Genomic DNA, 12,689 nt, shown 5'->3' with positions numbered 1-12,689 from the left:
TAGTAATTGTCATGCTTAATTCGTTCCAGGGTGTAAAAAATATGGAATTTTCAATCAATTCATTTATGAAGCTGGAATAACCTTCATGTCAAAATGTGACAGAGCACAAATAATACATTTGATTAATCTCAGTAAGAATGTGGATAAAAAAATTACAAATATTAAGCAACCATGTTTAACAGCATATTAAAAGAATCACTCCTCAAAGCCAATTAGGTTTACCACAGAAATGACAAAAATGGTTTAATATTAGTAAATTCGTAAATCTAATCCTTGGCATTAATAGGTCAATGGAGAAAATATGTTTGTTTTTCCCCAAAGAGGTGCCCAAAAAGAGTCTGGATAAAATTTAGCATCTATTCCTCACTAAATTTCTTATAGAACTAGAGATAGAATACTTCTCATTAAAGTCAGGAACAAAATAAATTATGACAATTAAATGGGACCAAATCCAAATTTTGTTGAGTCCTGGATCTTATACAAATTGAGAGGTCTTCTTTTAATGAAACAAAGAATACACATGAATTTCTGGTTCTCTCTTAGGCCTCACAAAGGCCTATGCAAAACAGGAGCTTTGAAGCCTAAGCTTCTCCCTTTCTTTCTTTTTTCTTTTTTTCCTATCATGGCAAAGTCACCTTTGTATGACCATTAAAGCTTAATATTTTGTTCCAGATGCTCAGGTCAATGCAATAAGAAAATGATACAGAAAGGAAAGGTATAATTACCAAAAATGAGAAAATAAAATTGTCCTTTTAAAAACTGACATCATTAAATGTTCAGAAATATCAGTTGTACAATTGAGCTAATACTAGTATCTATTTAATAGAATTGTCAGAATTAAATAATCCACATTAGAACCTAGAATGGCACCTGGTGTATAATACGCTCTTAAATTTTAGCCCATTAAATATCCCTCCCTGACAAATAAGTTAATTTTCTAATTTACCGATCTCTGTTTAATCTTTGTTGATTTTAGCCTTCTGCTTTATTTAGATTTGTTCTGTGTTTTTATTTTTAACTTAAGCTGAATGCTTAATTCATTTAAAGCTACAAGAACTTAATATTTTCTTTGCATTTATTTTCTTAGAAGTCTGTAATTAGAATTTAATTTTCTTCGACCCAAAGGTGTTGACAATTCTTTAAGTGTAATAATTAAAGGTGTTTTTTTTTTTGTTGTTAATTTGGAGGTGGTTATATCTTTTTAAATTACATCTAAGCATAGTTATCAACTGTTGAATTGTGTTACCTGTTAATGATTTCTTGTCTCCTGAGGTTGAAGATTCAGAGCGCCTTTTCTGTCCTAAACATTTTCCAGTTCTTTGGTAGAAACAAAGACTGTTGTATTCTTTTTGATTTACATTAGAATCAGAGGCATAAAATAAATCCAAACTGGGAACAGATGGTAATTCTTTCCGGAAACTCTTTTTAGTTCCAGCGTTTGAACTTTCACACATGAAGCCTTCTAACTCATCCAACAGACATTTTTGCTGGTTAGTGAACAAATTATCTTTCTGAGAGTACCATTTGTCACATGTAGTCTGCTCTGCACCATATTGTAAGTTGAATGGGTGTTTCTGTTGTTCCCATACATTTTTCTTAAAGTTCCAATGAAGAGGCGATTGAGAGCCTTCTAGTGAGAAGATAGGGGCAGATACCTCTTTATTTATAGGTCTTCTTGCTTCATATGTTCCCTTTTTCTGATAATTTATAAAATTAGGGGCAATACCCTTCTGAATGTCAGTTGATGATGTTCTGGTTTCACAATTCATTTGTGTTAGACCCAGAGAAAAGACATCTGATTGTGAATCATGCTGGTTTAGAAAGGAGTTGCCGGCCGAGTTCCCTGATTCTGTATTAACCAGAAAAGGACTATTTTGTACTATGTTAGGGTTATAATTGGAGTCTCTCCAGTATCTAGTCTGACTGTAAGAAGTTATAGGTGGTAAAATACCCGGCATTTCCCTTAGTTCCATAAGGGAAGAATTATAATTTGAAGTGGTGTTTGTGTCTTCCTGCACTGTCTCTCTTAAGTCCGAATACTGGTAATATTCATTATTTTCTTGAATAACAGATTCTGAAGCGTCAGAAGCTGAACTCTGAGAAGTGAAGTTACTAATCGGATTCCTATTTTCTTGAGGAGATGAAATTTGAGGTGATTTTGTTATGGAAGAAGAACTAATCTTGAATAAGGAAGTGGTGCCACAAAAATGCTAAAAAAAATTAAAAATGATTTAATACAACACAAATACAATATGAACATCATTCAAGTAAATATAAATAATAATGCTTATCTACATGGAAAGGAGGCAAAATATAAGTAAGTAGTTCCTTCATAGGTATTATATTAACCCATGTAATAAAAACATAACATAATTAGGCTCTGTTAAAAGAAAAACATATTGTAATTTGCATCTATTTTCTAATCACTTGTAATAGAATTTTTAGTTACATAAATACCATTTCCTCGATAAAAATTTAAAAATTTTATCAATAAGGCTAAAGTTCTCTTTAACTATTATTATAATGAAGGGTGTCAGAATTGTTGGGAAGAGATCATGTAAACACATATGAATGGAGTGTGTATAATTGAATATTTGTGGCCAAAATCATACTTCAAAATGATTTAATGTGTGATAAACTGACTGTACTGAATTATCTCTATAAGAGCTTTAAAACATATAATATGATTGACAGCAAATGAAAATTTTATATAAAATTAGTTCAAGGGAATTATTTCTTTGCTATGTGAAGTCCCAAACAATTACACTTGGATACTTTCATTTTGAAAACCCTATGGGAAAAATACATACTCAAATGGAAAGGAAATAAGCTAATATAAGCATATAGACCTCTAATAACTAACCTTTAACACTTTTTCTGGAACTTCAGGTAGGAGTTCCTGAAGTTCATGAAGAGTCGCTAATAATATCCAATGTAGTGAAGGTCCTTTATTTAACATGAGCTGAGCCACCAATGGGTTAATACATGGAAAGTCAAGTAAGTACGTTTCTTCCTAGAAAAGAGTTTGAGCAATAATAAGCCAGTGGTCTTTTGAAAGTGACTAATTTTATTCTACCCATTCTATCAGATTAGAACTTTTGTAATTGCACCTACACTCAATTTGAAATGTCTGGGAAAAGTATGGCCAGGAGGGAAAGAAACTTCTTTGGCAGTAAAGATTTGTACATTCTCAGAATTAAGAACTGTACAAATTCAGTACACTTCAGTTTAATTTCACTCATCCATTCTTCAAATGACAATTGTTTTATCTAAGGGTCGATTTTCTTGGTTTAGGACCTCAAGATTTCTTTGGCTCTCCTTTTGTAGACCATATATTATCACCCTTTGATTAAGATGAACCATGTTTATGATATTTAAGTGATGTCATGATATCAGGAAAGCCTTGTTGTAAAGAGTATAGGAAGAAATTTTATTGACCAGAATTGATCCTGAAGTCTAAAAATGTATGTTTTCAGAGAGATCTCATTCTCATAAAAGTCTAGAAACATAACAGCCATCTCTACTATTGTCATATTCCATATTTTCCTGGGTTACACCAGCTTTTTGCATCCTCTTTGATGTTTATCAAATGACAGACATGTGAGCAGAATGGACATGTCTTGGTAGGAAGAAAACACACACACACACACACCATACATACACACCACACATACATCACAGTTAATTATACCCATGCTTGCTGATAGTATTATGTATTGTTTAGGCATGTAAAAGTTCTGTGATTTAATATATGTAAATATTTCATTTTATTTATTCATTTTGTAATTTTAGTTTTTAAATGGGTAAAATAGTCACATGGTTCAAAATTTTAAAGGTACTAAAAGGTGAAAAGTCTTTCCCACCCCTTTACCCCAGTTCTCCTCTCTAGAGGTAACCAATGTTATCATTTCTCGATATCCTTTCAGAGATATTTTATTAATTTACAAATTCATATAGATATTAATTTCCCCTTGTTTTACACAAATAGTAGTTTATTGCATGCTCTGTGCTACAACTTTTATTTTTCACTTAATAATCTATCTTGGAAACTATTCCATATTAGTACATAAAGAGCGAGAGCTTTGTCATGATTTGAATATATTTTTAAAATAAAGGCAATATAAACACTGCATTTGTATGAGAACTTGGAAATATGCTCAAACAAAAGGAATTTCTAAAAATTAACTATTTAAACTTGCAAGTACTTAAAGAGGTATTATAACTTTACTCAGTTTTAATTATGTAATTGAATTACTGACAAATCATGGATTAATAAAATTTTGCTATTTTAATAAATTGACTATTCTTAAATGTTTAGATTTAGGAATTAGAAAAATAGTTATGTTTTTTAAAATATTAGGTATTAAAATCATTAGATCCTATAATAACTTAGATTTGAAAGTTCATTATAAAAAATCCCAATAAAATAGTTCTGTGAAATTGAAAAATACAAATGATTCTGGAAAGTGATCTAAGTAAATGTGCATTATGATTATTATTATATATGTTCATGTAAGCATTAGGAAACAAAAATATGCTACCAGAAAGGGGATTCAAATATATGTACTTATATCTGCTTTGAAAGATGTAACTTATTTATTTAGTAAATAAACCTTAGATGGTGAAACTTCAAGCCAGGATTTATCCAACCATTCATGAGGATCTCTCTTTGAGGTCATTAAACTGCGGTCAGCAATTTGTCGAATTATTAATGCAGTCTCTTCCACTCCTGGAGACATTATAAGCTAAAAGAAATACATTTTTAATGTTAGACTATAGAAAATATTAAAAATCAAAATATATCATTCAAAAATTGTTTATAATTAAAAGAAAAAAGCACAGCAGATTCTAATCTTTGAGCACTATTTTAGATATCGTTTATTAATTTGTTTATGTGAAATCCAGGATATTTTATTTGTAAAGGTAAGCAATTTTCTTTTCTTCTTTAAGTGATATCCTTGAAGTTTCCAATTTTTGGAACTAAATTGTTTTTCTTCACTTCCATTTGACGTTTATTAATAAAATACTTTAAATATATTTGGTGTCATATTTCATCTATATCGGAAAAGCAATTTGGATATCACTAGTAATATTTAATAGTTTGCTTTTTCTACATTAAACCTAATAGTCTTCAACTAAAATAAGAACTTGAAAAATATAGTGCAGTATTTTTCAAAAACAAAGTTTAAAAAAAAGGCTATTTACAGATGAATTTGAAGCTGTATTAAAAAAAAATAAGGTTTTGATTTAGAGTAGGTTTCCTCTGTATTTTTAGAATTGCTCATTCTCTCTTAGCTTATTTAATACTGAGATATCCCTGCCAAAAACGTGTGTGTGTAGGGGAGTGTATTAAACTAAACTCTAAAAAGAATTTAATTTCTCCTACTTCTTGTCTGTTACTTGTATTTCTCTTAATGCTGTTTTCTCTTCTGAAATGCCAGTCTTTCTCTTCCTCTTTAATTTCTATATTTATCTTCCTTTAGATTCGGTTGAAGGATAGTTCATGGATTAGCAGCTTAATGTGGATAGAGAAATGCCTCCTTAAACAATCATATCTTAGAAATATGAATATCCTGTCCTATAGTAGAAAATTTTTTTAAAAGACTATACAAACCTCACAAAATAATTATAATAGTTTTCTCTTCATAAGAATTTTAAATATAAAACTATTAGTATATACCTGGAAGTATATATATTCTAAAGGATTTCCTTTAAATTGTGTTAAATAGATATAGACTGCACAGAAATGCACTATTTGAATACAAATTTATTTTATTGCCAAGTTTTGGATCTTTTGAGAATATCTGCCACTTCTATTTGAATATAAATTTTACTTTTAAAAGCCACAATGTTATGATAGTTTAATTAATATTACTTTCTTAGACAGAGCAGAGTTTATGGCTGGACTCTGGTGGTTCCAGGAATCCCCAAACATTGTTTTCAAATTTTTGCATATATGTGTATCTGTGCATTTTTTTTGCAAAGAACGTTCATAAAAAATTCATAGAACATTTTTTTTTGAAATTAGAATAAAATATAGCATAACACTACTAGTATTTTCTTTTAAATTATGAAAATGTACTTAAACTTCCTAATACTTCCTTTGTGGCTAGGCTGTTCGGGTGCCTGAGAATAAAAACTCCATTCTGATACACTTGAAAAGGCCAAAAACCATATTACTAAGTAAAGTAAAGAAACAAAATATTCTAAAATGATATAAATCTAAGGAATCCCCTTTAATATAATCATGTCATCAGTCAGAAGAATGGGAGGTTTGAGTATTGGTGATATAAGGGTAAGTAGAGTAAATTGATATATAGCTGTTTCTCAAATTCTATGGAAAAAAAATAACCAGCTTTTTAGATTATTATGTAAAACTTGAAAAGTCTTTAGAATAGTTTGATTCAGGTGGGATCAAACTTTTGTTTGGAATGGATTGTGCCTGGGCAGTACCTCCTGTTTCATCCCCAAATGTCTTCTTTGGAACATGTCCTCTATGAGCCACGTCACTGTAACTGAATACAATATCACTCACTGATATCATGTACTCAGTGTACAGAGAAATAAAATGATTCTGTAAAGCATATTTTGCATATAACTGCTTACCATGAGCTGGGAAGAAAAGAGGCTGATTAATTGGTGAAACTTCACTCAAATGGATAAATGAGACAAATTTACATTTGCCATTCATTTATTTAGATAATTTTTCTAAAAATTTTATTTCTATGTTTAATATTTATCATATCACAGACCAAAATAATCTAGATTCAATTTCAAATAGATCATTTGTTGATTTTCTTGACAGGTTGTGCTTTGATTTAATTCTATTTAGTAGACTTTTTTTTGAATATTTTTGATGCATACAAGTACTGTGCTAGATGCTACAAGCTTTACAAAGAAAAAGCACCTAGTTCTTACCTTTCAGGGTGGAGGATGTATGAATAAATACCTCATACTATAAGAAAGGTGCAAAATATTACTGGGAGAATGGGAGGAGGAGAGATTTATCCTGATAGTATAACTGTGGAAATTTTATTAAAGGAGGTAGTGTATAAATTGGGCAAAAAAAGACAGAACTATGAAGGCTTGGCAGTAAGAGGATTGAGATAGTATTCCTGGGGGAAGACAGGCCAGAATGACATATTTGTGCAGGGGCTGAGAGGTAGTAGTGTTGGGGTATATTCAGGAAATGGTGAGTAGAATGACACTAAAGGAAGAATCACTGGGGACCAAATTGTGGAGGAGTTTGAATCCGGCTCTGTTTGAACTCTATTTTGAGTAAAGTAGGAAGCTAAGGAAGGTCTTTTGAGCAAGAAAATTTAACTTAACAACAAATATTTATCAAGACCCTTGTATGTTTTGGCACTTGCACTGTACCTACTTGTACTGTGCTGGGTGCCAGGAATACAAAAATGAGTAAATATGTTTTCATTCCTTCAGAAGTGTACAATCTAGAGAGTGAATATTCATAGCTATCTCTCAGAAATGTAAGTAATTGGTGTTAATGTATATTATACACAGGAGTGGAAAGAGTAGAAATGAGATTACTTAAGAAGCTACATTAAAACTCCAAGTGAGAGGTGATGAAGGCCTGAATTTAGGGAAATAGCAGTAGGAATAGAAAGTAGACACATATTCTAGAGACACTGCAGAGTTCAAAGGAGGATTTAGCTATTAATTAGATTAGAATAGTAATGCCATAAATAAGTTTGGGGGAAGATGAGATGTTGTATTTTAGACATACAGAGTCTGAGATGCCTGTGGGATATTCCTGTGGAGACTGCCAGTAGAAAGCTAGAATATAGGCACAGACCTTAAGAAAACTCAGGAAAAAATTTTAAGGATTATACTCAGAAATGGGAATGGCTGAGTTTATCAATGAAGAACATGAAGTGATAACAGAAAAGTACTGAGCCACCAGATCAGAGGAATGTCTAAATTTCAGAGCAAGGGCCACTGAAAAAAAGAGCTAAGAAAGGAGACTGATGAGAGATTACAAAAATATTAGTCTATTGATATGTCACAAGATTTACATTTTACAGCAGATAAAAACTTAGTAATCTTTCATAAGTGAGTATTTTAATCAAGGGATATTATTTTTATTCATATCCTTCTATGTTTCAAAAATGCAAGTAGTAATTAAGAGATAAAATATGATTTTAAGTTCATTAAACTAAAGGCTTTTAGTACAGAAGTTTAGGTGGAAAGAATATGCATTAATTTGAAAACTGTTCTTTATTTGGCTGTTAAGCAGTTTTTAGTTTGCCCATTTAATCTTTTTTTCTCACAGGGCACATGAATTTTAGTATAATTTTGGCTTATGAAAAATATTTATGAACAAACATATTAGAAAAGAATACCTTTATATCCAGTTCTTCTGATTTTAGCCCAAATGAAACCAAAGCTGCATAAATCAGTGCTAGGTGATAAAGTGTCTTTTCCGTAAGATGGTACCTAAAAAGAATTTTATTACTACACTTCCACTCATTGGATATCTGGTTATACTTACTAAAAATTCACTTTTTTCACATTTCATAATGTTATTAGAATAACCTGGCTAAGATAATACTAGTGTCGCAGACTCATAGTTATTTGTCTACTTAACACTTTTCAAAAACACATTTCCACCTCTTTTCTTTAATAAGATCGTTCAATCTAGGGAATGCTGAAGTGGGGGGTGGGGAGAGGAAGGGGAGAAATTTAACCTATCCCCTTACTGGCCAGTGCCTTGCATGGATTTTTTTTTTGGGGGGGGGGGAGTAATTATTCAATAATGCACCTTAGTAAAATAAAGTATAGCAAAGTGCTATTTAGTTGCTGTATTTAATAATATTTTAGAGACAAGTGATTTAAGAGTGACTTAACTTTTAAAAGAGAAGTCCAGAATTAAAAAGTAATAAGACGTGAGACACGTAAAGCAGCAATTCTTAGGGAGGTAGAGAGGGGACGATGACTTTCACAGAATGTCCAGGGGACATTCTGATTTGTTTTCCTATGGGTTTCCTCTACCTTGAGGATCGCTAACTTTACCTGACCTTCCCTGTATCTCTTGATCTCTCTTTTTATTTCTTCCCTGACCTAGTTATTCGCTGACTTTAAAAAACTAGATGAGCCAGGGTAAAATTTGCATTGCTACTTCTGTTCACGGCAGAGGACTGAATAAGTTAAAAAATATAAAAGTGACTTTGGGTGAAGAAATGTTTACTTACTCCGAGTTTAATGTATTTTTGATATATAAAATTATCCAACAATAGCTGTACTGGAATGATAATGCCATCAGTCTCATAATGATATTGTCTGATGCCTTCTCACAATTCAATTCTTTTAGGTCCTACCGGAAAATAAATAAAATAAAAAAATTCACTAGGTTGAATAGTTGTTATGGAATTATTACTATCATATTTCAAGAATCTATCGTATATGTTATAACTTGAGAAGAAGCATGGGTGTGGACTTTCATTTTATGAAAAAATTAAGTAGTAGGGGAAAGCTATACTAGATGTAATACAGCTGGTGATAACTTCAGCAAAAAAGGCTCATAAATGTCCCAGAGCCCTAGATATAAAGAAAGCAGCCTACAGAGTGCCCCTATTTGGGCAAAGTCCTTTGTAGACAGGGATTTGGCTACTTCTAAAGGCAACAGAAAATATGTTTAAAATCTCATGGGATAATTTGCTCTGAATACTTATTTAAAGAAGATGAGAAAGCAGCAGTTAATGGATTTCTAGGAATCTCTTTTTTTAAATTAAAATTGTTAGGGTGACATTGGTTAATAATATCAAACAATTTTTAAGTATACAATTCAATAATACATCATCTCTACCTAATGGTATAGAATTCTCTTTTTCCTTTAACACAATTTTTGCATAATTCAGGAACTGTCTTGCTCTAACAGTTACTTACGTAACTATGGATTAAAACAGTTTTCACAAATAACATTTCCCCCAAATAATGTTTTTTTTTAAGAACCTTAAATATTCAAGACACAATACCTCTTAAGAACTCCTCCAAGTGAGCTTTGTGTGTCCATCATATAATTCTTATATTGTTAACATTTGTTCATCAGTCAGACTTCTACCTTACCATAATATTTGCCATTAATTTTATACTCCATGCCATCAAACTGCTTTCTGCTCCCCAATCCCACCCTATTAAAATAGTTTCTTTGTAATTTGTACTCCAATCAAACAAATGTATCAGGTAGATTAAGTCAAGAATTTATATATCTTAATTTCTAAACTATATGGATTTTTTAAGAGAATTTCTCTCATTTTGAAAACCAGCTTATTTACAGGCAGTCCCTACTTACCTTAGAGGAAATCTCATATAACCAATCATGAATTAATATACTACTGCCTTTTAAGAAACATAGTGACTAGAATTTAGTTTTTAAACTTTTTAACACTTTACTTATTCCATAAGTGTATTTAAAATAGGTCAATATACAATATCAAAATATTCTATATTTGCTTTGTCTTCTTAAAGTATGTTAAAAATCATAAAGCATCAAGGAAGCTTGGTCTTTTTACACAGTGGTGATTTTGGCACTTGTGACCCATTTGCAAAGTTTTGGAAGAACTCACTAATAGATTATAGTTAAGTTTTCTACAGGAAAGCTAATAATATATTGCATGGTTATGTATATTTCACTAAATTTGATTTATATTTTTTACTATATAGTTTTACCTGCAAAATTACAGCAGTGTGTTCATCAATTGTCATCAGTACATAATACTCTGTACCACCAAAGAGTTTCAATGACTCACTGCAGCATCTCTCCACTAGCGTGATATTATATCTGTAAAATATAATAACTTGGGATGATATAATGAAATTTCTAAGAAAAATTCTTTTAGAAAAGCTGTATTGTCTTCCTGCATATTAACTTATTTTTCTTTCATACATCAATCTATTCTACTTTATAAATTTGAAGAATGAAATTATGATTTACTCAGCATATACAACAAATTATTTGAGATATATGTTTCCTTAGGTATTTTGTTAAATATTGCTGTACTTACTACTATTATGTCTTGACCAATTTATTCTAGCTCTTTAAATAATAATTCATGAAACCAAAACATGTTACAAGACTAAAACATTCTGCATTCATCAGAATTTTCTGTTCTTTTTTCATTAACAATGGCCTAGATTTTAACTACCTTCATTAGTTCATAGTTTTCCGTGAATGTCCCACAGACTTAAATAGACAAACAAAAGTATAGAAAATACGTCTGCATCTTAACTAAGGTCATAGCACCGTTATCCTTCCTTGTGATATAGCTTAATGTCTAAGATTCCTATGACAACTCGTGTGCTATGATGAAATGTTTTATATGATTTAAAAATGCTCAGTGTTGGTATGACCTTAGAACTAGAAGTCTAAAAACTTTACATTTAGACCTTTACAGTCCTGTTTCTGAGGCATTATTTAAAGTCTTCTAAATACGAATGCTCATTTTCAGTATTATCAGTGACCCAAAGATAAGACCATATAATTTACAGAAAACTCACATAAAAATTCTTATGTGCTGATAACAAAAGAAATGAAATTAAAATATAAAATTTAAACAAAAATGAATTTTTTCCTCCACAAAATTAATATATATCACCGAAAAAGATAACATTCAATAATTATGGTGGTGTACTAGAGAGAGAAATGTAACCCTTCTGAAAAACTATTCTTATGTGATATAATTCCAGGCTTTAATCAGAGAGAGATAGTGAAACAAAGGCAACATAATATTTAGACACTAGGATGGTTAAAGGTATATATATGTATACACCTTTGCTAAAGGTACATATATATACACCTTTGCTAAAGTTATTAAATCAACAACTTACTTGGACTCTAGCAACTGAAGAATTTGTGGAGTATTAAGAAGTCCTTCAGATGCAAAAAACACATACGGAATCTGAATTTCCAAAAGAAAACCACCAAAACTATCCAGCAAGGTGTTTCCTAAATAAGATAAAAAACTTATAAATATTTCTCTTTTTCCTCATACCCCAGCTCTTTTTATTTTTTACTAAACATGAGAATAACAGGTGTATATGTTCAAAGAGTAGTATAAAAATAAAACATATTCATTGTAAAAAATCAGAAATCAGAATAAAGAAAGGCCTTAAGAATAAAAACCATATGTTATCCTACTACTTAGAAATAAAATTGAGTTAACAGATTTTACTAAAACTACTATATACTACAAACAGAGGTTAGTAAATACTTCCAGACTTTTTTTTATGTAATTGCTTGTCTATACGCACACATGTACACTCACTTAAAAAAAGGAAAAGAAAAAATAGGATTATATTCTACCTGAATATTAAAATCTGCTTTATTCACTTAAGTATATTGAACTTTTACTGTGTAAACAAATTTAAAATTATGCAAAATAACCCATAGGGAATGATATAGATCAATAGGAAAAGAATAAATACTTCAATAGATAAATGGACAAAGGACATAAATAGGCAATATTTACAAAAGAATGGCTATCCAAGATCAGTGCACATATGAAAAGACATGGGTTATGAAAGATATGCAAATTAACACTATAAAATACCTTCTGCCTATAATTATGTCAAAGGTTTAAAAAACTAAAAATACCTAATTATAGCACAGATATGGGGAAAAGGATCCTCTCACATTTTCTGCATAAATGTTAATTGGGATTAGCATTTCTGGA

The 12,689-nt window shown here is 30.7% G+C and overlaps 1 protein-coding gene across 5 annotated transcripts in view; it reads right to left on the bottom strand.

Annotated features, from left to right (window-relative positions):
• SHOC1 (shortage in chiasmata 1) overlaps positions 1 to 12,689 on the bottom strand; it is a 56,911-nt gene that overhangs the window by 1,270 nt on the left and 42,952 nt on the right. For all 5 annotated transcript variants that reach the window (XM_036238935.1, XM_016130041.2, XM_016130038.2 and 2 more), the window contains 7 exons: positions 11,845 to 11,962; positions 10,687 to 10,798; positions 9,210 to 9,331; positions 8,361 to 8,454; positions 4,614 to 4,745; positions 2,864 to 3,013; positions 1,247 to 2,210 (listed from right to left, as the gene is read on the bottom strand). In XM_036238935.1, coding sequence (XP_036094828.1) covers positions 1,247 to 2,210; positions 2,864 to 3,013; positions 4,614 to 4,745; positions 8,361 to 8,454; positions 9,210 to 9,331; positions 10,687 to 10,798; positions 11,845 to 11,962 — 1,692 coding nt within the window. The remainder of the gene's footprint in view (positions 1 to 1,246; positions 2,211 to 2,863; positions 3,014 to 4,613; positions 4,746 to 8,360; positions 8,455 to 9,209; positions 9,332 to 10,686; positions 10,799 to 11,844; positions 11,963 to 12,689) is intronic.

Source organism: Rousettus aegyptiacus, unplaced genomic scaffold, assembly GCF_014176215.1.
Source record: "Rousettus aegyptiacus isolate mRouAeg1 unplaced genomic scaffold, mRouAeg1.p scaffold_m13_p_3, whole genome shotgun sequence".
NCBI lineage: Eukaryota > Metazoa > Chordata > Mammalia > Chiroptera > Pteropodidae > Rousettus > Rousettus aegyptiacus.
Note: the sequence above shows the minus strand (reverse complement) of the source record. Positions and strands in the feature narration are given on the sequence as shown.